Here is a 26,136-nt window from a genome sequence, read left to right as displayed (position 1 = left end):
TGTACAAAGTTCAGAAGGGTGAGTTTAAAACTTTCCTTAATGATGGTACAGAAGTTATTTGCTTATGAACTGCTGAAGGAATCGTCCGTGAGTATTTAACTGAGTCTCCTTGTCTGATTTTGCTTGGATCTTCAGTGATATGTCAAAAAAATCCAAAAGATTGTGACCAGGATCTGTCTAACTTATGTGACTATAGACTCTTTGCTTTCAGAATCAAAATTTTGACTTTCAGCAAAAAACTTTTATTTCTAATTTAAAATGAGTTAAGCTTTTACTTTATTCAGCCACATTAAGCATTTAGAAAATTGTATATAGATCTCTTCTTTTTATCTATTGATTAATTTATTATGATTAGTTTGAAAAAAACTTTTTAATGTGGTTTTTTTTTTTTTCCAGACTTTAGGTAATGGGCAGATCAGAAAGTCAGATGGATATAACTGATATCAGCACTCCAAAGCCAAAGAAGAAACAGCGATGGACCCCACTGGAGATCAGTCTCTCCGTCCTTGTCCTGCTGCTTGCCGTCATTGCAGTGACAATGATAGCTCTCTATGCAACCTATGATGGTGAGTTACTCACACACCTGTGCCCACAAACATGCAGAAGACAGTGAAACCTTCATCTTAGGTTTTTCCCATCTATTAAACAATGTGTTAAGGAAAGAGACACTTAAAGATGGTGATATAAAGATTCATTTATAAAATGTAACATCAGTATGCCAAAACACCTAACTTTGACTAAAGTACAATGTGTTTTATGCTTGAGGTAAGTTATTAATTGCCAAGTATGTTTCGTGCACTCGTATGTATTTTAATGAAGATTCTAATGTATAATTTTACTTGATGAAAGTATTCACAATTTTATAGCCAACTTCAATTAGTCAACTTCTGTTGTGTCATTGAAATTCGAAACGGCTTTACAAGAATTTAAGAGGTCTAATTTGAGCCTTAGAAGTTTTTCACAATAAGGATTAGAAAAGGTTGGTTCATTAATGGAAAAAAAAAAGATTACCAGACTAAAACAACTGATGTTTCAACTTAATAGACCTAGGGCTTAGTGGTCAGGGATGATATAAGAAATACATTTTTTTCCTTCATTTAAAAAATTTTAAATTTAGGATTTGCTTATTTTATTCCTCTATATTTTCTTCTAACTACTGTCAATGATATATAATACTTAGGTTTTAGTTCTTGCTTTAAGGAATTGATTATTTAATTGGCCGTTTATAAAAGAACAAAAGGTAGGGAGAAAGAATATGTGTATTGCAAATATTTATGCATATATCCTCCTTTTTCTAGATGGTATTTGCAAGTCATCAGACTGCATAAAATCAGGTAAGAAGATAGTTTTTAAATTTAATAGTTTTACAATTGATGTATAACATTTAAAAATCAAATGCTAATAGATCTCTGTATTTGCTTTGTGTATATTTTTATTTGTTATAGGTCATTAATTAATAGTCAAAGAACATCAAAATATACTTAAGTAATAGATTTGTTAATTTATTCATTCCAAAAAAGAATTCACTCTTTTCAACCCCAGAGTATATGGTAGGGTAGAGATGGAGAACTATATCTGTAGCTTTATGGAGCTTGCCATGTAATTGGAGAAAAAAAATCAGCACTTGAAATGGCACGCATCATACCATTAAGTGCTAAATTTCTCAATGCAGATCATTAGAGGGGTAAGAATGAAAAAGGGAGTGACATATAGTTCTGTAAAGCAAGGTGGAAAAGTTAATTTGGGAGGGGTCTTGAAGCAGGGCTAGGATTTGGAAGTGGAGGTACAGAAGAGGGAATTCCAAACTAGAAGAAAGAACAGGAGTAAATCGTGTAGAGAAGCAGTGAAAATGTAGGCATGATAGATAGGGACACGTTATGGAGAGTTTGAAAATTCATATTTAGCCTTGATTTTGTAGTAAAAGAGAAAAGGATATTTTCCTGAACAGACCACTCGTTAAGGTAAAAGTTGGAAGATGATTCTGAGAACGCTAGGCTGGGTGGATTGAGTGAAAAGCTAGGGAGGGAGGGCAGGTAGGGGCTGCTTCTGTAATCCAGGTGTGAGCTTACCAGGGCTGCTTGCAGTGGGATGAAAGAGCTCTGAGACAATGTGAGGAACAATTGGATGGCTTAATAGCACTGACTTGCTAAATGAAGGATATGAATACTTTGAAAATGACACCATCTTTGAAATCTCAAGGGACTCAGGAGACCGTGGCAGCTCATACTGAAATAGCAAAGTTACGAGGTAAGTTTGTTTTAGGGAGGTTGTGATTAATGTGGATTTAGACCTATTGCGTCTAAGTCAGGGGTAACATCCAAGTGGTGATAGACAGCAAGAAAGTAGAGATCAAGTGAATTTAGGATCTGTCAGCCAAGGGGTGATAGCTGAAGCCTTGGGAATATTTGAGTTCCTAAAAGTAGAAGAAGTGTAAGAGCTGAACTTAAGAGGACATCAAGAATTAGAGTAGAAGGAAAAGAAAAGTCAGAGAAGGGAACAGAGAAGTGTATGGAGCTATAGAAGTCACATCAATTAGAATGTGGTGAAAAAAAGAACATTTTGACAAGGAGAAGAAAGGTGGTAGCTGGCATAGCACCTTGGATATGATCACAGTGTTTATGCCCTTTGACAAGAGATTCTAAACTTCCTTTCTGATGTCTACATTTCTTCCAAGAAATAATCTGTCCCAAATGATTTTTAACCATTTTCTGTTGGATTGTCTTATCTGGGTTTTTGTTATTCACTGACCTTTGCAAAATAGTAATGGGAAAATATTGTGGGATTCTAGGTTATAGTCTAATGTCCTTAGTATGTATGTGCTCTTTGTTTTTCTGTATTGCTTTTTGCCTTTTTTCCCCCCCGCACTGCATCTCAAGTACACTGACCACATGTACACTCTGGGACATGATGTGGGTAGCTTGAAGGAGACCTGATTGGGATACCAGCCATTTGCTCCTCAGTGTAATAACATGCACTTTCCCATCCAAGGGCCTTCCCAGAAACAAAAGAAGTTTCTTTATTCCTCAGGGAAATGGCTGCACAGGTGCCTTGGCTGGGAGATGTCCAGGGTCTCTGTGCCAGAGTTGGTATGTGCCCAAGTTGTCAAAGTTACCATTTGCTTCTCCCTAAATCCTATCTCTCCTTTCTCTCTACCAGCTGCCCTATTATATGCTCATGCTGTTCTGTTTTGAGTAACTCCCACTTATGTGTTGCCCTCTAATTATCTCTAAGTGTCTCAGTCCTCAGTATACTTGATGCATCTATTAAGTCTCTTAATCTGTAGGTTCTCTCAGATTTTTCTCCCTCTCACTCTTTTTTCTTGGATTTTATTTTTGAAGAAACTAGATCCTTTGACTAGGTAGGCATATCTTTGTAAAATCCTACAGGTGATTGTACCCCAGAGATCTGAGCAGGTTCCTTTAGTGGTACCCACCTAAGGAGCAATATGACATTTGGAATCTGGAATCTTACATGTGACTTAATGTTTAGAGGTATGGCTTTGGCTTTTTTTTATACTGGTTGGCAAGGCTTAACTCATTAAAATGTATTTAAACTGTATCCTTTAATTGTAGTTTAGAAATCATACCAAATGTAAAAAGCACCGCACAGAACTATACCTTGGCAGAGAAATGTATACAATAGAAGTAGCTTCAGTGGTAAACAAGGTTGCTGAATAGCTGTGTGTTTTTCTTCATTCTGCTCTTTTGGTTCACAAGCTGCTAGAATACTTTCATATTCATAGTTACTCTTCCTCCCTGGGGGGAAAATGATGAAACTCACTCTTATGGATAAAGTTTTTACGCCCTACACACACACACAGAGAGAGAGAGAGAGAGAGAGAGAGAGAGAGAGAGAGTCCTCTACTGGTTAGAAAATATTTTCTGCCACAGAAAACATAACTATTGCTTTTAGAAGTTGCTTCAGATTAAGAAAACTCTAGGGGAAATCTAGGACAGAAAAAAAAGGGAGAGAGTGAAAGAGTGGAGTGGATGGAAAGAAAAGAAAGACAGAATAAAAGATGTTGAAAAAAATATAAAGTCTCCTACCAGCAATTCTATAGATTACTTTAAAAGATTGGGAGAATTCAAACCTGAGCACAGAAATTGTTGAGAATTAGAAAAGTTAGGTATTGATACCCAAGGCGCTTATTTCAAGTGAAAGTTGGTTTTAGCTGAAATCTTTCTCCTCATGGAAGGGAAAGTCATGGCAAATGCACTTCTCTCTTTGATCCTTTGAAGTCAAGGCATGGAGGTCAAGCCACACCAAGGCAAAAATAAAATACTGCAGAAAGCTTTGGATCATCTTGACATTTGTTTGGTGTTGGGTCCTTTAAATCTGAGCCTCTATAAATTTAAATATTTGTAATATACATAAAATGCTGTTTACAAGACGTACTTTAAATTAACTTGCCTGTATAAGAAATGCATCCCTCTGAAAGATTACACCAGACCTAAAATGAAACAAACACTTATTAACAAATTACAAGTTAAGGCAGTGTTCAAAACCCTACTATTAAAGTATGAGTAATACTATTCATCTCTTATTTACTATATAAGATTGTTAAAAACATGGAATTATAGAGCTTGGATGTGATTTCTCAAACGTCTCTGTGTAAATCTAAATCCTGAAACTGGCTTCCATTGCATTGCAACCTTACTAAGATTTCAAGGAATCATATACTTTAAATCAGAATTTCTCAGCTTCATCACTGTTAACATTTTGGGCTGGATAATTCTTTGTTATGGAGAAGGGGGCTGTTCTGTGCATGGTAGGGTGTTTTACAGCACCCTTGGCCTCTACCCACTAGGTGACTATCAGCACCTTCTCCCAGCTGTGATAACCAAAAAGTATCTCCAGACATTGCCACATGTCTCCTTGGGGCAGCAGTATCATCTCCACTTGGGTACCACTGGCTTAAATAATCTCAAGAGATCATCTAATGCTTTTCCCTTTGTGGTAGACAGAATAATGCCTCCCTAAAGATGTCCACTTCCTATCCCTGGATCTTATGAATATGTTACCTTATAAGGCCAAAGGTACTTTGCAAAGGTGATTATTAAGTTAAGGATATTGGGGAAATTATCCTGAATTATCGGGATGGTCTTATGTGATCACAAGGTTCTTATAAGGGGAAGGGAACAGGAGGGTCAGAATCAGAGAGAAAAATGTAACAACAGAAGCAGAGGAAGCCAAGTTTGGAGTAATAGAGCCATGAGCCAGGGAATGTGTGCAGTCTCTAGAAGCTGGAAAGGGAAAGGGATGGTTCTTCCCTAGAGCATCCAGAAGGAATGCAGCCCTGTTGACCCCTAGAGCCATAAGATAATAAATTTGTGTTGTTCTAAGTCACTGCATTTGTGGCAATGTGTTGTAGCAGCAATAGGGAACTAATAATACACCCTTCCATAGTTCTTTTATTTGGGGGCTGTCTTTGAAGAGTTAAAACACACACACAGTGTTTCTTGCTAAACTAGTGTTTTATTACTAAATTGAGGTATGTAATGTAATAAAGTAAAAATAGAAGATAAAATAGAATAATAATAGCTAACACTTACTGAATGTTTATGTGTCTGACACTATTGTAAGCAGTTTACATTGGATCCTCATAATGACCTTGTGAGGTAGGTACCATTATACATTCCTTTTACAGATGAACAAACTTGAGCTAGGATTGCACTCCAGGCAGCCTGACTCCAGAACCTGTATTCATGACCACTTTTCCCTGTTGCCTCAAAGGAGACCAGGAGTCTATCAAACTTTTAATACTCTGTACCTGTACGTACAGTATTTGAGAACAGATTGCCTCCGCTCATGCTAGAACTTGGAACTAAAGGACATAAGATGACTCTCAGAGAGTTGAAATAATTAAATACAGACTAAGAAGGAGGAGAATGAATATTTCTTTGACCAAGAAACAAGCTACTTTACTGAGAACAGCGGATCAGCTTCATCAGTGATTTTAGTACATCAAACACAACATGGAATTAAGGGGTTTAAAGAAGCAAACATTAGCAGTGTAGTCCTAAACTCTCCAGGGGATAGAGAAACCAAGTTAAGATACACGAGCCATACAGTTCTCAAGAGAGAGCAAGACCATCTGTACAGTTGTGCAGGTTGTACACTGCACAATTGTGGCAGCCCTGAGGGACAGGTTTGTGGAGCATCAGGACCTGGATGAAACCCCTCATAACTATCCATTTCCTTTACTTTAATTCTTTACTCATCAAGCAAACTTTGGATGAGTATTTAAATATTAATACAGGGAAAGGAGGCATTCTGTTCTCTTGAAAGATATGTTAAGCTTGGTGAGATTATGTATTCATATTCTGATTTATAATCACTTTTGTGTGGCTTGAGCTGTAACCCTTGAAGTAAATGAACCTTCCAAATATCTGAACATTTCTTCAAGGACCAGATCCTGGTAGTGCCCTAAGTGAAGTATCTTGTTACCAGCTGGCCTTTTCATGGCAGCAACAAGGAATCTCTGCATTGCTGTGGGCCATGGTCCCTCCTTTCTTGCCTGTTAACACCCCAGAAGCCTCCACGAAGAAAAATGACACAACTAGATGAGTACAGGAAAGACCGCAGACAGACTCTTGAGGGCTGCTAGGCATGTAACAGCCTTTCAGAGTGGGAGATGAGGCTATTTCATTATGTAATTCAGCTTGAAAAAATCCTTCAGGCAATAACGCAGCCGGCATCCTAGTGGAAAGGCTGCTGAAGCACACCTTTGTTAATTTAAATGTGGCATGTGGCAATTTGCTTTGGGCGGCTTCCCTGACACCATTCTCCTGACAATTGTGTAGCAATACTTGCTTCAAAAATTCTCCAGTCAAAATTAGCATCTGTCAATCACATCCTTTCCAAGAAAGGGAGTCAGTGATGTGATGTGATAAATACACACATATGTAACTTTTTTTTTTTTTTTTTAACCTTCTGGGTAGATTTTAAGCAGTAGTGCACCATCTTTTTTTAGTGCAAGGTCAAGGTATTGAAAACATAGTATAGTTGGACTAAGTGGTTAAAAGGAAAGAAAATTAGCAATGCCTGATAAGCTTATTTGGAATCTTAAGGTTTATTTTACAACTGCGAACATTACCTGTGAGTAAAGGAGTGGATATAAACGCTAGCTTGCAGGGGGTGGGGTGAGGACCCCAGCTTTATGTTCAACATTGTAGAATGAGAAATATGGGAGGGCCCCTCTGCAGTTGAAGGGTCTTGCTTTGTCCTGCTCACCAAAATCCATGGTGTAGCAAGGTGCTTCCCAATAAGCCTTTGATATAATATGAAGCTCCAGTTAATAATATTGATAGATTTTTAAAGGGAAATTGAATAATAAAGAGTTAAAAAGACTGTAAGGGGAAAGTTACACAAGCCCTTGAATCTTGAAAAATTTTGTTCTCTGAGATCATTCAGAAAAGGAAATTCTGGGGTGAGGGGTGGTTGTTTTGAGCCGATTTCTGACTGATTGAAAACTGGAATAAATTCTCTTTGTTCAAAACACCCTCACCCCATACCCACTAGAAGGGCTATAATAAAAAAGGTAGACAATACCACGTGTTGGTGAGGATGTGGAGATTAGAACTATCATACGTAGCTGGTGGGAACGTAAAATATTTCAGTCCATCCCAGTGCGATATATAAAAACCATTTTGGAAAACATTTGGCAGTTTATGTGGAAAATTAAACATACACTTTCCATAAACCCAACAATTTCACTCCTAGGTATTTACCTAAGAAAAATGAAAATACATGTCCTCAAAAGGATTTCATGTGATTTTTAAATTACAGCGTTATTCATAGTAGCCAAAACATGGAAACAACCCAAATACCCCTCAATAGGTGAATAAACAAAATATGGTATGGGTATAAACGGGAATACTACACAACAGCAAAAAGGAGCAAACTGTGATACATGCAACAATAAGGAACCTCAAGAATGTTATACGAAGTAAAATAAGTCAGACAATAATAAAACCTGCATATTATATAATTTCATTTATATGAATTTACAGAAAAGGCAAAACTGTAGAGGCAGAAAGTAGAAGAGCTATTGCCTAGGGCCTGGGAGTGGAGCAGGGATTCCTGCAAATGGGCAAAAGGAAACCTTTTGGCGTGATGGAATTTTTCTAAATTGGATTGTGGTGATCACTGCACAGCTGTATAAATGTATTAAAAGTCATTGGGTGAATCTTATGGTATGCGGATAAAAAGCAACAAAATCACCCTTATCCCTTTTTTCCCATCTCTCCAGTGTCCATTTGTAAGTAATTATCTTCTGTTTTGATCTTATGCTTGTTATTGTAATTAAGTATTGAGTCCGTTGATTCCTATTTCCACAATTCAAAGTGATTATGTGTAGTTTTCAGTGCCTACCAAATCACTAAATAACTTAAGCTTCTCAGTTTGAGTGAGTACCTATTATTTCATCGTATTAGTGTTATATTGATGAAAAGTCTGTGGAAATTGTAAATCAACTAGGAAGTTGAAGTTATTTCGGAATTAGACATTGGAAGCATTGTTTCCATGTGCTGGAGTTTCACTTTCAGAGCAAGTGAGAGATATATGTGGTATGGTAGGGCCAGGTGGACCTGTCATCTGTCAATCAAAGGCGGAATACTGGGTCTACCACAAAGTGGATACTGGTGACACTCATACTTCTGGGAAATTGTGGTTTTTTCATAAGGGTTCTATGAAGTGTTTCCCTTTTCACCTTGACTACCAGTGTGTCAAGAGATCTGTTTTTAACCTATAATTATAATCTTTGTATACATTTGATTCATTAGCATTATTCATGCCCTCCTCCTTCTTTCTCAGCTAATGTATTTGATTTTATTTCCTGTATCCCTGTAAGGCCACTTTGAATTTTTTATGAACAATGTAGGTTAATAATTAGATGACTAGAATATAGATAAATTCCAACAATAGATATGTGCAGGAGCAAGGCTGTTAAATAGTAAACTTTATTTCAAAGAGATGCAAGTGTTACGAATAATTAAGGCACAATCTTTTGAAAGATTACAGCTTCTTTTTCCACTAAGCCAACAACATGGTAGAACCAAGATGTAAGTTCAGGCCACATCCTGTGTTGTTAGTATGCGATCTTAATTAAGTCAGTTTAGCCCTCCGCGTTTCATTTTCCTTACCTACAAAATTGAAATTAAAAGTGTCTTATTTTACAGAGAAACAGCAAAGATTAATGACAGCCTATTTCATGTTATGCATCCTTCAAGGAGATGCACCACAGGTATAATGCACAGATATATCCCATTTAATGTGTTCTTTCATGAAAGTAACAGATGCGCTACTTAAAGCTATTTATTGAGGGAAAAAAAGCTATTTAGTGAGAATCAAAAGAAAGCAGTCAATATATTTTTTAAGTGGAAGGTGTAGCCAAAAATAGAGAGAGGGTAGGGGTGGAGGGAGGGAGAGAGAGAGAGAGAGAGAGAGAAAGTACATTTTAGATAGTCTCGGGTAAAAATGTCATCTCTTATTAACATTTTCCTTGACTACTGTGCTCTATGTTAGCACAGGGAGTGACAGTTCAGCCTGTGAATGAACTGTGAAATGAACACAATCAGAAATGGGCACTTGGATCCATGTTTCCTGTAAAGCAAAACGCTTTTTTTTGTTTGTTTTCTGTAAAGCCAGTCAAGCACAACTTGATTTGAACACGTAGCTATTCTGTGCTTACCCTTGCAGACATTCACTATTAGCCCTTCCCTCCCCAGTGATTAACCCCTCAAAGTAAATAAGCCAGAGGCCTGTGGTAAGAGGAGAATAACTAGATTCTTGTTATTCAAAGCGTGGTCCACGGTACCATCAGCATCAGCTGGGAACTTGCAAAAATGCAAATTCTCAGGCCCCACCTCAGACCTATTGAATCTGCAGCTGCATTTTTAGTAAAGTCCCCAGGAGAGGAGAGTGCACAGTAAAGTTTGAAAAGCGCTGAAGACTAGTGATTCTCAACTGTGGCTGCTTATTAGGATAATTGGGGAAACTTTTCGAATATACCCATGCCAGACCTCCCTCCTCTCTGACACACAGAGTTCCAATTCCTTCAGCGGAGTGGTCTCTGATAAGTGTTGGGGGAAAGGAATTTAAGTAAATAAATTGACATTAAGATATGTAGGAATTCCCTGGACATTTGCATTTGTAAAAGAAGGTATATGTTAACCAACTGGTTGCTTTAAGATATGTAGGAATTCCCTGGACATTTGCATTTTTAAAAGGTATATGTTAACCAACTGGTTGCTTTAACGGGTGCGATTTCAGACTGTGCCGCTCAGTAAAAACTAAGTCAGAGCAGAGGGTCACTAGGCCTGTTTTTCTACTAATAATGGAGAAGCTGAACCTGGACTGTCCCCCTGAATTTCCCCAGTAGAATGCGGGCACAGATGTTTTCATAGAGACTTCAGAACATTGTCTTTCCTCATCCATTCATCTATTCATTCAGTCATTTTTTTATATTTCTCAAAATCATTAATTGTGCACCTTCTAAATGTTGAGCACTTTTCTAGACACTGGGAGTATGAACTAAGATAAGCCCTGTCGTCAGGAAAGTGACAGTCTGGTCAGCATGACAGACCAATAAACAAAATTACCATACGGTTTGGGTAAGTGCTAAGGCAGAGAGAAGCAGTGCTACAGTCATTCTGAGAACAGGGCGCCTAAACCACATCAGTCATTATAGACTGGCAGCTAGAGTGATTGTAACTAACAGGGCCAGGAAAGCATTCGCAAGAGGAAATGTCATCTGCTAGTTCAGAAGGCCACTCAGAGGTTGCCAGGCCAGTGGAGCAGAGGGCAGCATGTGCACAGGCTGGATGCAAGATGCATGCAAAGGCTGGGTGAGTGTAGGATCTGCAAGTGGTTCATGATGGCTGGCGTGTAATGTGAAATGCACTGGGTTATAATTCCTCTTCAAGTCTGTAGAAAATGAATAAATATGTTATGGGGAGCATCTAAAGGATTTTAAGCAGAAGTGGAACATATTCAAGCTTGCCTGCTGGCTAGCACAGACTTGGTGAAGTGGAGACAAAGATTTACCCACACAAGGGAATACTATTTCCAGGTCCCGGGTATGAGGGAGAGCTTAGCAAGGTTAAAGAACTGGAAGAATGGCTATAGGGCTGAGTCACAGTGGGCATGAATGTGGATGTGAGAGTGGGGGTGAGAAGGGTGTTTGAGTGCTGGCACAAGAGATAGGCAGAAACTGAATCTTGTAGTCTGTGGTAAAGTGTTTGAGCCTTCATAATAGCAATGGGAAGTTACAGAAGGAAGGGTTTTCAGTGAAACATGACTTGATCCGAATTGTTGAGAAGGGTCACTGACTGTACCTAAAGAATGACTCTGGGCAAGGAATTGGGCTACTGCGCACTTAATCTGGATGAGAGCTAAGGGTTGCCTGGATTTGATGGTAACAGGGTGGAGAGAATAGATGGATTTGAGAAATATTTAGGAGGTAGAATTTATAAGGCATAGTGTTTATGTAAATATGTGAGGTTGTGAAAAAGGAGTGAAATGTAACTCAAGTTTCTGGCGTGAGAAACTAGGTGGTAAGTGTTGCCAGTCACTGAGCCAGGGAACACAGAGGAAGAGCTGGTTGGATAATAGGCTGGGGCCCATGCAGCGAAAAGTTCCCTTTGAGACAGTGTAGATTTGGGATACTGGTGAGTCTTCTGTGTGGCGTAGTTCAGGGAAGTCTAGGTTGGAGATAAGGATTCAGGAGTCATCAGCATAGGGGAGAGGTGGTTGAGATTTCCCAGGAAGGAATGGAGATTTTTTCAAAGAAACTGAAGAGGAAGAGCCAGGGAGGTACAAGGAAAATCAGTAAAGTGTAAAATCACTGAAGCAAAAGTTAGAGAGTATGTTCAAAATCAGAGTCTGATCACTGGAGTTAAATGCAGCTGAGAGGTTGAGTAGGACAAGAAATGAAGGCAGAAAGGAAGAGGTTGAAGATTCCATTGAAGATGGGAAAGTTGATGGATCTTGTTCCTGGGGATGTAAGAGAGGATATATCCAGAGAAAAGATGGCAGGACCCCTCTTAAACAGAGGAGGACCCCCTCTTCCTCTCTTACCAGGGGGAAAGCAGCGATGATAGTGTGCATGCAAGTACAGTTAGAGGCTGAGAAGGATGGGAAGCCATGTGGCTCATCCAGTTACTTCAGTTTTCTCTGTGTAAGAGGAAGTAAGGGTATTGAAGGCTGGAAAGGGCCAGTGTATGGAGTGGGAGGGAAGGCTAAGCAGGACCACGTAGAAAGGCTGTGCACAGAATTGATGGCCCTGTTGAAGCTGAAGGCCATAATTTGAAATGGCATTAAACCAGGAAGTTATGGGGTTTTCCCAGCATCACAGGTAATATCTTCCACAGATATTTATGGAGTACTGTTCTAGTTGCTGCAGATGCAGAAGTGAACAACACAAAGTCCCTGCTCATAAGGAGCTTGCGATAAAGAAGTCAATCAATAAATCTGTAAAAAACATTCTTAAATATCTTAGCCTAGAGTTGGAAGGGAAAAGGTAGGCAGCTGGGAAGATTCAGGGTAGGCTCATGTGCAGGGGCGAGGGAATGAAATACTTTGCTGAGTTGATGGTTTAAATGATGACACCACAGGATGTAGGCTGGATAGAAGGTGAAAGAAAGGCAAAGGAAGAACAGAGTGAGCATGAAGTGAGAATTCTCAGGAAAGTAGAAGAGCAGGTGCAGAGGGAATAAAGAAATGAAAAAACTTCTAAGGATGGGAAGGCCAAAGTGTAGGTTACTCAAGTTGAATATTTCTTGGTGTTAACAACATTAGGACCATGAAAATGCAGGTACAGATGTGGAATGGAGGTGAAGGTCATGAGAGTTTCTAAGGTTAAGAAATTCTTAAGCCAGAGAGTAGCAGAGATTGTCCACATATTCCCTGATGTTACTTGGGAAGATGGTAGAACATTTGTGGAAGGGAAGACAGAGCGAGGTGTTGAGTCTTTAATAAACAAAGATGAATGTCTAGGAAGTTAGTGGATGACAGAGATAAAGTAGATGAGGTGGGTGGGGCTGGTCAGCTGGCAGAATCCTAAATAAACACAGTGGAGAGGAATGATTTGGAGGCTGCATAGAGTGATAGAAGAAGACTGGTTTTGTTTTTCAGTGTGCAGAGTGCTGAGGGAGAGAGAGCTTCAGGGGAGAGGGTTTCCCTTAAATCAGAGAGCTGAAGGGAGTATCCGTGAGTAGGCTCAGGGCTTAATAAATCATGCCTTCTTGCCCAAGATGACTCTAGAAATGCTCTTCTAATCCTGTTTCCTCATACAACCCAAAGCCCTTTCTTTCATTCTCTAGAGGTAGGATTGTATGAGATACCCTTCTGAATGGAGGGAAGTGTTTGCTGACAAGAGTCAGATTCTAGAATCATAGGATGTGCCACCCGATCTAGAAATTAGTCTACACGGGGTAGGGTTTTCGACTTCTTTGTTGTCATATGTGATAATGTCACTCCAGTGGATCAACAGCAGCCGGTGAAAGGAGACACTGGAGGGCTGCCTGTCTGGCATGTTGTGCGGGAACTCCGTTTGATGGAATTCGAATTACTCATGAATTCATTTTTATTTGTTTTTTCACCAGCTTAGATAAAAACTCAAAGTGAATCAGTGAGTTCTTATCTCAAAACAAAATGTTTGTTTAAACATTTTTCAGAGGCACGATCTCCCTTCAAAATTAAAAGAAACAAAAAAGTCCAAACGGAACTATCACATTTCAGATACTTTTCAATCCAGAGAAGTCTTGACAGTAGGTACCTTAGCTTGAAACTAATAAAGAGAGGTTTGGTCCACAGCACAGACTAAAGGATTAGGAAGTCAAACTGAAATCAATTAGCAGGTAACCAGTAGCCAGCAGTGCATCTGTTCCTTTGTGCTTGATGCTTAAAGCAAAAACAAGCAAGCCAACTATAAAATGGTGAAGATGGCTTAGGCCATATCTTTTAAGTAGTTCCCTTTGTTAATCAAGGCTTTCTTGAACTTCAAAGAAATTCTTATTGAAAGAACTCCCAAATCATTAAAGACTTGTAATAAGATGTGCTTGAGGATCTAGTAGTTATTTAAAAATACTTCCAGAAAAGAAAGTTTTTGTAAAATCTAGGGGCTTAATCTTCTGGTATAATGAAATTAATTGAGTGAAATTAGGATGTTTCTGATACCTCTGCCAGTCTGAAGCCAAAATGAATTCATTATCCCTGAACACATGTATATAGCAATCAATGATTTCACTAACTTAGAAGCCAAGAAACAAAGTATTAACAATTGTATTTGTTCAGAGAAATAATTTAATTATATTTAAGTGAATCAAATAAAAAAGCAATATATGAAAAGTCATTAACTGAACAGAATATTTCTCAAAGCCCGGTGTATATAATATTCTGTAGCAAGGAAATGACAATGTGTTGAGAAGAAATGGCACAAGTGAAACCTTGAAAGTCCCCTTAAACTCGTATCCATGCAAATATGAATCTTTAAAAGAGAATATAAGTTAGCAGCTATAGATACTATGCAACTTTACATGATGTATTTCAACAACTATGTAATAAAATTAAAACAAAGAAAAGAAGTGGGAGGATTTGCAAAGCTGACGAACTGGTTGAGTTCCATGAAGGCCCTTGTTGCAGGATCAGCCCCTTTGCAGGCCCAGGCCCTTACTAAGAACAAGGTCAGCGACTCTGGTTCCATCTCCAGTCAGTCTCACGTCTGGTGAGCTGCCTCTGACCCCAGCTGTAGTGAGTGGGTTCCTACCTTGTCCCCTGGGACCTCACTTCTGGCTCATTCCCTAGCTATGGAAATTGAGTTTCTGCTTTTTCTTCCCCATCTTCTGGGACTGAAACCCAGCTTAATTCTTAACCTCATTGCCTTTTGCCTGAAGAACTTTCTTGGATCACCACACTGTCTGCTGGGTACAGCCCCCTTGTCACAGCTGCCTGCAGTTCCTTGTCCCTGTGTAGCTTCTCTCCATTGCTCTTAGCCAGGAACTTCCTCTGTTGCTGATTCCTTGTGGTCTATCTAAAATAAGATTCAGTCTCACTGGATTGGCTCAGACTGCTTCTACCTGAGCCCAGTTTATGTACATGACACACATTTTATATGGAAGAAAAATGTTTCTTCATTTGCTGAGGAAGAAACAGCTCACTAATGTTATATGCCAACACAGAAAGCCAAGGATCCGGCTTTTCCCTCAACCATCAGCCAACCACACCTATTAATTTTAAAAACTTAAGGAGGGAGGAATCAGTTCTTTGTCTTGTTTTATTTAAATATAAGAAAATCTAATTAAGTGTTGAAAGTTCAAAATTTTTCAGATACTGCCTATCCGACTTTAAATGAACAATAAAAGCCATTTTTATTCGAGTGTAGTAACAGGCATAAGAAACCAGTATCAAAATATTTTAAGATCTGATAAAGTAAAAGTATGGCTTTTAAATAACAGGTGGTGATAATTTCCTAACAGAAGACTTAACTGAGAATGAAGGATTCTTTTGGAGTGTCTGTTATGAACTAGTCATTGTGCAAGGTGTTGGAATTAGAATCGTTGCTGTGGGTAGAGGGTGTACCTATAATTATCATTGTTTTTATATTCTGCGGATTACCTAGTAATATACTTTGAGTTATTTCTTAGAAACTGCACATCTCATACTGATAACTTATTTCATGGTTGATGGTCTAAGGCTCCATCTCTCACCTAGCCATACAGTCATACGAATGATGCCATGATGTATGAACCTTACAGAAGAGGTCGTCCCGCAGCTCAACATCTGCAATCCACGAGAACTCTGTCTAGATTCATGGGGACACCTTGTCCAAACTAGGGCTCCTGAAAGCCTAAGTTGACTTGGCAAGGGCATGTGTTGAAGAGATGATTTGGAACTTTTTGACCAGCCATACAGATAGATTGAGGATGAAAGGACCCGCTTCTATTAGATGCCCAAGATAAGGACTTCTAGGACAAGGCTGGCTGTTTCCTGCAAGCTCAGCAAGAGTAAATCTTTCTTCCCATGATCAGATCTCTTTCCTAAACTGGACAGGGTGACAAAGGCCAAGCCCCTGACTATTAGTTCCCACAGGTCTCTTTCCACCAATCAAAGACAGGTAGGGTTCCTCCTGGGATTCTGAGGCCCTGGGGATCTAGCTCTTCATTCTTTATCTATCCTGTGTCCTTCCTTCTGAGAATGGCCTATCTTTCCACACTCACAGAGAGCCGCTCTACACTCCAGTCCTCTTTCGGTTGCCTCTTTTATCAAGGCTGTCACTCACCTTCTCTGCCTGGACCACAACTCTGTTCCTGACTCACATATCTGTTGAATGAATGAAGGAATGAAATGGCTTCCCTCTTCCATCTTTGCCTAGCTAACTCTTTCGCTCCCAGCACATCCTGTATGCTTACCCATGACTCACGTCTCACTTGTAGTTAGTTGTGCAATGTCTAGTTTTGCCCCTGTAATAACTATTTCTATCTTACTTATCACTCTGTTTCCAGCAGCTAGCAAGGTGCATGGCACATAGTAAGTTGTCAATAAATATTGGTTGCATAAATGAATATTTAATTTATTTTTTATATTTATTCTGTCAGGTTCCTTATCTTGGTCACAAAACCAATGTTGTCTAGGCAAGGTGTTTGTTAGGGCACCTGATACACAAATACAGCAGCAAGAAGTGGTCTCATTCGGGCTTTGTCTCACATACGTAAATTAGATTTCTCAGTTCTGTATCTCCCTCTCAAACTCTTTTCTGTCTGATCTATCTCCTTTGCTAGCAGTAAAGTCAATTACTCTCTTCCTTGGTTGTTTAATTTACCTAGTTAATTCTACCCTCCTAAGCTAGAACTGGGTCAACAAGGAAACAGTTTCTGTATGCATTTCTCTTTCCCACTATTTTCCTGTTTCAGGGAGATTTTTCAACTAATCTCCCACTCAGGTAAGCATTTCCAGCTCCTTGCGACCAAAATCTCCATTAGTCTGCGCTTTCTTTTCCAATTCCAGTTCTCTCAGAGCTTCTTCCTTCTCAGTAACTCATCTCTGCTCTCCTTTAATGAGGCCCTGTGCTCGCCTTCCCTTGAGTGTCTCTGTTTGGCTAAGTGCTGCTGGTTTTTGACCATTGTCCTCGAAGGTTCCTCTATCCCAGGTTGCTTCACTCATAGTACGCTCATTCAGACTCCTGGTCAGCTCACACATACACGCATAATAAGCTTATTTATAGATGCACACTGCAAGTGACTCCTTACCTCTAAGTTACATAAAATAGGAGCTTTACTTGTCAACTGAATACTACATAAGTTCAGGAATTGGAAATGAGAACAGAGCATAACAACCCTTCATTTCTAGATATAGTTACACTATAGGAGTTCATATGCATCATAAAAGAAACAGTCTTGTGTCAGAGGAAGACCTGCAAATTCTGTGAGGGCAGGGATTATATCTGTTTATTCGCCATGACATATATTCAGATCCCAATAGTGTCAGACATGTAGGGGTACTCAAAAATAGTTGTTGAAATGAAATGAAAAGTTTCAGAGTCTTTTCATGGTCCACAGGGAAAAAAATCTTTTTGGAGAAGACAAATGATTTAGCATAACCCTCTGGGTCTTCTATAATAGAACAGAGATACATATTCATTAAAAAAATATAAACATGTGGAGCCTAATACCACCTTGTGTCAACTAAATGCCTAGTTTGTTAATACATACTAAATTTCATAGTGCCCACTGGAGAAGAGTTTTTTTTTGTTTTTACAATTTTGACTTCGTTTGAGGTAGCATTCTACAGCACCAGTGACCCAGCTAATCCTTTTGCTATGATCTTTTTGTACCACGCCCTAACCAAAATTGATGCAAAGGCAGAATGTTTTGAGTTACTCTCAGTAATTACATATTACTGAAGTTGGACTGATCATTTCTGTTCAACAGTGTGATCCAAAATTGCAAAATGTTTAAATGGGAGAAACATGGGTATGTAATTTCATTGCTTCCTCTTCAGAAACATCCACCAGTGTCCAGGAAGCTTGGAATCTAACTGATGAGAGTTACTTAGGGAACAGTGTAGCCTTTTCATAACCTTCTATATCTTTCCTTAAAAAAGGAACATTATTATTCATTAACATTATAATCAACACACAGCCTTGATAACTTATTTTAAGTGATATATTGTATTTAAATTGCAGTATAATCTCTAATAGCTTTTTGCCAGCAAAGACTCTTTTTGGATTTAAAATGCAAATTGGACTTGAAAAAGAAAATTTATTTTTAGACTTACGACACTTTAACTTAACTGTAACACAGTTTCAGGGCTTCCATTTGTTCACAGAATGTTTTTGGTTGTCAATTTTGGAGGAATCCCTACTGGAAAATTATTGAATGTCCTTTCTTGGCTGTGAGCCATTCATTTAAATGGGCTATGAGATAAGGCTGAAGAATTTCACTAATTTGGGGAGAGCCAACTAAAGATTATTACTGTAGGTCCATTAGACTTGAGATTTCTGTAATTATCTCAACAAGTTCTAAAAATCTAGTGTCAGATGAGGTGAAAAAGTTTATGTAGCTATGCTCATGTTATGGAGCAATAAAATCTTAATTGGGCATCAGAAAGACAGTGATTGCTACATAATTTAATTTGGATTCTCTCTCTGTGGAGCTTCCAAAATTTTTTTAATGCTATTTGGAGTTACAGAAGGATGATACTGTAGAAAAACATCAGTTTAAAATTAGACCTAGGCTCTATCTAAAGTCATATTGGTGGCTTTGGGCATGTAACCACTCTATGCCTAGGTTTCCTTAAAACAGAGGTAACATGTCCTATTTATAGAGCAATGGGAAGATATCATAAGGAAGAAATATAATCAAAACCAGAGAAGCAGTTTAACATCATAGTTAAGAGCCTAGGCTTTGGCCACCAGACTGCTTGAGGATAAACTTCAGTTTTGCTACTTACCAACTGTGTGACTGTGGATACAGATTCCTTACCACCAATTTCTATAGCTAGAAAGTGGGGACAAAAATATTGTTACCATATACAGTTTAAATGATGAACAAAGTCAAGGAATTTAGAAAATTGACTCGCGTGAAGTAAGCACTTGGCGCCTGACACAGGTCAAACATTGACTTATTATTATTATTACATAAGCATCTTTGGCTGAAACCTAATGAAAATCCTATAGTTTACATTTTGCCTATAAATCTGACAGTGAGTTTATCTGTAAATCTGATAGCAACTGGATTCCAGGTTAACTATGTATAGCTTGTGCCTGTGTGTATGTGGGTGTGAGTGTGCGTTTGTGCCTATGCGTTCAAGGTAAATTGGTCACATGTGTACATGAAATACAATTATAAACTACTCCTCAAGCTAAAACACAAAAAATAGGTCTCCTTTCCTGAGAATTGCAGCTCTACAGAAAACATTCACTATCTTGGAACTTCCCTCAAATCTACCTGTGTAAATACACAGATAATTTCTGCACAGTTATATAGAGATGACTTTTCTTGGTGCTGACCAATTGGACTAGTGCAAGACTTGACCTTGGCTTAGCTGGAACTTACCCAGTGGCTGACAGGGAGTGTTTGACTAAATGATTAACTAGCAGTCCTGATTACATCCAGCATCGGGTGTTCCCTCCCATTCTTCCCCCCAACCTTTCTTCAACCAAGATATCACAAAAGCAATTTGAAACAGGGATTTCATTTAAAAGGGAGGATTGGATTTTGCAAGAATCCAGAATGTTTGTAATGAAAACTGTTTGGTTTTATTAGTATTAGTTGGTGTGCTTGCTAATATTCAGTCATTTTCTATTTAGGAATGGTCCCCCAGCTTCTAGTTTCCACATCGTTGCCTTCTGAATGGAGTCCTTTGTGACCCATTGTGATTACATTGCATTTTCCTTGTGTTCTTTCAAAGCGTTCTGACTCTGCCTTAATTTTGGTCAGGGGATGGTGGGAGGAGGGTGGCAGCAGGGGAATGAGGTCAGCAATACTTTCAGAATGTTGTCAAAGGAGATTTTTAAATTGTCAAAAATTGCCTAGTAAGTAATATCAAGCTTGGTATCTATTAGTAAAGCAAACATTTAGGATAGGAGTTTGGGTCAGAAATGAATGTCCTAAGGCCTTCACAGGAGCATTTGCTCCTGGGTGCCCCAGCATTTCTCTGACCTCTTCTGGACACTTCCATAGCAGTCATAAGCCAGGCTGATGATTACAGTGATTTTTAAGATACCAAAATGAAAATGTTGTGTGAAAATGTTTTGGGAGCAAAAAACCAAGGGCGTAGTCCGATTGGGAGAGAACAGAGCTGAAAACAGTTTTGCTCATAAAGGCTTCCTTAAACCTTACTTATGCAGGGCAAGAACCATCAGTGAAGAAATTTTGCCACCAAGCCAGATATGTGGCATATATGTTATAAATAGATGCCTGGCCTATTTAAAATGTTCAACACCAAAATATATAGTGGCCAGGACTTTTTGAAAAATACAGTAGTAATTGAGAAAGAAGTGATTTGAAACCATTCCCACTTAATATTGTTGCTTCTTGTGCACATTTTCCTGGATATTTTTTAAAAGCCTCAAAGAAAAAATGGACAAAAGTGTAGTCAATCCTAATCATTTACAGATTTCCTATTTGCTAATTCGCCTACTGGCTAAAATTTATTTGTTACCCCCAAATCAATACTCACGGTGCTTTCGAGGTCATTTACAGACATACACAGATTGATGAAAGATTTCCATCACTCTGCACACATGTACCCAGCTGAGGTCCAACAAGGAGACTGTAAACAAGGGTCCTTCTCTCAGTCTATTTAGTGCCACGTTTTTCACATATTCTGTGCTTTTTGTTAGTGATTTAACTGTTTAAAATGGCCCCCAAGCCTAGAGCTGCAGTGCTGTCTAGTGTTCCTAAGTGCAAGAAGGCTGTGATGTGCCTTACAGAGAAAAGACATGTGTTGAATAAGCTTCATTCAGGTATGAGTTGTAGTGCTATTGGCTGTGACTTCAATGTTAATGAATCAATGATATATATTAAATCAGAAATTAAACAGAAACAGACATAAAACAAGATTATGTATTGATCAGTTGATGAAAATACTGTGTGATCAGAGGCTCATAGGAACCTAACACTATTTTCCAAAGGTCAATGATTCAGTATTTGTTAATTCAATGTTAGTGTTGACTTTAGAACAAAACCCATCAAATAACGAGAAGCAGCCCTATTCATAATTCCTGTTAATCCATTCGCATGGGAAAGCATCAGTGATCTACTAAGTAGGGATCCACGTTAAATAAACTTAAACCCACAATTAAGTGCGAGCAGAGAGGTTCATGCTATCCACTTTATTCATTTGCTGCTTGTGGCAATCATATTTATTTGAGATTTTCATTATTTTACTGAGAGTTTCCCCAGGATTACTTGACACATGCAGAAATCTCTTTAAAACACACATGAACATTCACACACACAGCACCAGAAAAGTAGCCTCTGTGGAATGTACATGTATCAACATAGAAATATTTCTTGTGTATAGTGCCTAAAATTCTATTTTCAGTTAGCAAGCTATTGATGCTGTTGGAAAGCATGGCATATAGATAAGAAAGGGGGATCATGTGACATTGGAAGCCATTGGCATTCAAAGACAGGCCAAGGATTGCCCCTTCTTGAGGTAGACATGTAGCAGGTTTCCAGTGTATCTGGAATTCTGCCATGTCTAATCATGTCTGGCAATGAGTAGAGTGGTTGTGTCTCTGGTCTGTTGCCTGAGAGGGCCAGGAGCCTCCTAAGATAGAGAGAGCTCATCTCAGAGGAATAAAAAGTCAAGCTCAACAAAAATGTCCCTTGAATAAAGCCTTTCCCATCAGAGAAGTGATTCTGAATATAGTTCAGCTTTTGCTGTTGCAGTCTTCCCCCAAACCAGGCCCATTGGTCCTTGTGGTTCTTGGGAGAGGGAGGTATGGAGATAAAATCTAAGAGAGCTCTTCACCTGGAGGCACCATGAACCCTCCTGGGAACTCCTCTAGGACAATGATGATGGAAGAGAGGCATTCTCCCTGTATCACAGGGCTCCAACCCCAGAGGTTATGGATGGGGTCTGGGGCAGGAGGTAGTAGAGGTAAAGCCAGTATAGAGAGTGGAGACCTGAGGAGAGTGGACTTGTACAGGAGACACACGTGTGGCTCCCTGCCATCCTGTGCCAGGGACTCAGAAGGGACAATTGTACTTAGAAATATGGGTTGTCATGACATGGGCCCATTTGTACTTACAGACTGGAAAGGCAAGAAGAAATAGGCCTGATTCATCTAAGTATGGGACCGTCTTTACTTCCTGATATTAGATTCCCCTGTTTTCATTTTCCGTGTTTCTCTATTGTCTAATCTGATAGTTCTCCCCTGGATGGACATTAGAATCACTGAGGAAGCCTTAAAAAATGCCTAGACCACCTCAAAGATTCTGATTTAAGTGATCAGGGATCTATCCTTGGCATCTGTATGTTTAAAGGCTTCTAAGGTGATTCACATGGTTAGCCAGGGTTGAAAAATACTGCTGTACAACATATCACTGAGAATTTTCACCCTCCATCATCCATCCTGTTCTATCCAGAGGAAGGTTAGGCAAGAACCCTGCTACGTGTCCACCTCAAGAAGATGCACTTCGGGGTGTGCCTTTGAGTACGAAACGCCTCCATGCCACTTTCCTGTCTGTTTGCCCCACTGTGAAGAATTCATCTGTTTTTTACCCTTTCTTCCCGGCCACTACAGACTCCAAATTCTGATGCTTTCTTCTTCCGTGGACTCAGCACTAGTTGCTGGTGATAAGGCTGACACTGAGGAGGGAGGGACGCTGTGGCGACAGAAAGGCAGGGAGCAGACAAAGTAAAGAAGGGGGCGTGGCAAGGGGAGAATAAAGGCTAATTGGGAAAGAGTGGAGGAGGAGAAAGCAATGGAGCATGCTCACTGCTTCTCACACACTCCCACCTAATGTAGCCAAAGTGTGGAGGGGAGAGGGTGAGCTTGGAGCCACGCACACCTAAGTGCAAGTCCTGGGTTTCCATCATTTACTAGCTGCTTGATCTTGGGGAAACTACTTATTCTCGTACAACAAAGAAGTGGGAAAGCTCAGGGATTCAAAACAAGTCTGCCTGATTTAAGCACTCCAAACACTTTCTCAGCTTATACAGCATGTCCTAATCCATACCCTCACAATAGACCCTGGTAATGAATACAGTAATTAATAACATCCCAGATGGTAGTTGAGCTTGTTTTTAAATTCCTATGATCAAATAAGTTGGGGAAATGTTACAAGAAGATTAGTTGGGAAAAAAATGATGTGCCACTTATTATCAGCGTAGAACATTCAGAATTGTCATTCATAAGAAGTAAGCTCATTACTAATAGATTACTTTTCTTGTCTTTATGTGACTATTTTCTTGAATTAAAAACAAACTTTTTTCTTACTGCAAAAGCAACACATGTTCACCTAATACAAATTGGAAAACAATGATAAGCAAATAAAACAAAATTAAACACACTCATAATCCCTCCACCCAGATATAACTGCTGTAAAGGCCTTTTAGACTTTCTTTGTCTATACAGATTTTCAAAAATCGTAATATACACTTTCTTTCACTTTATAAACATCTGGTCAACAGCATTCCACGCCAATACATTGGCCTTTACTACATCATTTTTTATGTCTGCTTACTAAGGTGAAATAATTTTATTTGTTTTTAAACCACATTTGTTTACTCAGATGTCAGAAACCCACAGATAAGGAAACATCTGAAGAGCCCAGGTGTGTCTATGTGGAGAGGTTGAGTAATTCAACGTGCAAAATATAAAAACAATTTTAACCAGTTTGACAGTGGTGCGTCTGTTTCCTATGGCCCGTCTACCCATGAGTCTACCGCCAACTTCAAAGAAAAGTCAGCACAGAGGGGGTCCAGAGGATAAGGTGCAAAACGAGAATCAAACCCATGATAAGAGATTAAAGGAAGGTTGATCAAGGCCCCAGCATAAAAGTGCTAGCCCATGACTTGCCTTGGCCCATGGCCCCAAAATATTCATCAGAGCAGAGCTCTCTTTGAAGTGATTGGAAGCGCCTGTGCTCAGATGAGCTCTCTGGTCAAAGTGGCATAGAAGGGGTTGGCAGACCTGCCTCTCCCTCTCTTGTCTTCACATCCCTCACAAATTGCTTGAATGCTGCTTCTTTGGTTTGTTGTCCAGATGTAAGTAGTGTAACTGGGTATCAAGTGAGCAATTCAACCTAAGAGGGAAAGGATCAACTTTTTCCATTATGGGAGATGTGGGAAGTAGGGCTGCAAGAACGTGGCAGTGGATTTGCGCTCATGAGCATGGAACTGCAGCCACTGCTCGTCCTTTTCAGGCAAGGCAGGTGGTACTTCCAGAGAGGCAGTGAGACTTGTTCATTCCTCTCCCTGTTCGTTCTACTTGCTCGTTACTTGTTTGCTGCTCTCCCAAATAGGAGTTTTTGGCTCTTTGTGGTGTTAGGACATAAACCATCCATTTCCTCAGAGAAGAGAGGAAAATAGAAGTGCTCCCAAAATGGCAGTTGCCTTTACAACATTCAGCTTACATTTTTAAAAGTATGTTAAAAGACAAGAGTTATATAAAATTGCTAAAAATGTGTGCTTAGAATGTCTTTAGGTAGCAGTTCTTTCAGGCTCCAATTTTCTGGTTTTTCACTCTACACGATAATCTTCTGTTCTTTAGGGTCTTTATTTTTACTTCCCCTGTCATCTAATCTTCATTTCCTTCAAAGTGCAAGGGATTTGCATTTTCTACCTTTTTAAGGTCAATTTCTTACTCTTTACTTGAGGTTTCAAGTTAGAAATTTTACTGACAAGTCTTTACTGAGCACAACGTTAGGCCCTGAGAGAAAACTGGAAAATGTATCTCCTCCTTTACTGGAACCACAGTCCCGGTGAAGAGACAATGGATTTTCCAACAAAAAAATGAATGTGATGTCAGCCGATATGGGCTTTGTAAGGACGATCCTTCATGAAGAAGGAGAATTTGAACTGGGCCTTGAATATACCTGAATTATGGTCAAAGTTACAGAAGCAGAGAACTGTAAGGTGTTTCATAGCAGAAAATGAATACATTCATTAAATTGGGGCAGATGGCTCATGTTAGAAAGTAGTGAAAGAAGCTTCACTAGGTATAGTGAAGTAGAATAGTTCAGAACTATAGTTCATAGTTAGAATGTGCTGTGACTCTGGATTTTATTATGAATGCAAGAGGATTATACTGAAAACTTGGAAGTGGAAAATAGCGTACTGAAATGACAGGACAATGTGAATCTGACTGACACACAGGATGAATGGGGTGGGGAGAGACCCGGGGCCATAGTTTGGTTGAAAGGGCATGAATAGAGCCTGAGAGAGGAGGGCCCAAGAAAGAATAGAAACTGGGACCTGGAAGGATGGATGGACTCTGGAGGCTGTGAAATGAGAGCTGGTCTGACCTGCAGGAGCTGGGGAGGGGGGCGTGTAGGAGGAGGGAAGAAGAGGCTCACTGATGATTCAGTAATGTCATCACACATAAACTTAACTGCATGACTTTTACTGAAGTGCTAGGTGATGGGATTACAAAGAGGTTAAGTTCATCAACAGAATGGTTAGGAAGACACCGTAGGTATTCACCTGAGAAATTCAAAGTAGCCTCATCTAAAGCCTCTTTAAGACTGAGTGAGGCAGTGAGCTCTCAGGAGTTCAGAGAAAGAAGTTTTCCCTAAAGTTTGGAGTCATGGGAGCTTCAGGAAGAGATGGGACATAAGATGAACCTTGAATAGTGGGTAGAATTTGGAAAGAATGGGAGGAGGAGTTAAAAGGGTGGGGTGAGGGGGAGAGAAACAAAGGCATGTGGTAGAGAAGCACAGGAGTGTTTGTGGCACGTGGAGTTAGCCCATCTGGCTGGAGCAGAGTTTGTATGAAAACTCAGAGAGGAAAAAAAAAGAGAAGGTAGAGACTTTTGATTAGCCAAGTTAAAGAGTTTGTAATTTAACCTGGGCAACGTCAAGCCACTGACATTTTTGAGCAAGGGAGTGGCCAGAGCAAAAGGGTATTTGGTGAAGTTTAATCTGTGAACGATGCTCGACATATGTATAAAAGTAGGGAGACAAT

At 39.4% G+C, this 26,136-nt stretch overlaps 1 protein-coding gene across 7 annotated transcripts in view; it reads left to right on the top strand.

Moving 5' to 3' along the window:
- MME (membrane metalloendopeptidase) overlaps positions 1-26,136 on the top strand; it is a 91,750-nt gene that overhangs the window by 5,236 nt on the left and 60,378 nt on the right. For all 7 annotated transcript variants that reach the window (XM_067737454.1, XM_067737456.1, XM_067737458.1 and 4 more), the window contains exons 2-3: positions 397-566; positions 1,299-1,334. In XM_067737454.1, the coding sequence (XP_067593555.1) occupies positions 407-566; positions 1,299-1,334 (196 nt within the window). In that variant the 5' untranslated portion in view covers positions 397-406. The remainder of the gene's footprint in view (positions 1-396; positions 567-1,298; positions 1,335-26,136) is intronic.

Source organism: Pseudorca crassidens, chromosome 5 (assembly GCF_039906515.1).
Source record: "Pseudorca crassidens isolate mPseCra1 chromosome 5, mPseCra1.hap1, whole genome shotgun sequence".
NCBI classification, from domain to species: domain Eukaryota; kingdom Metazoa; phylum Chordata; class Mammalia; order Artiodactyla; family Delphinidae; genus Pseudorca; species Pseudorca crassidens.
Note: the sequence above shows the minus strand (reverse complement) of the source record. Positions and strands in the feature narration are given on the sequence as shown.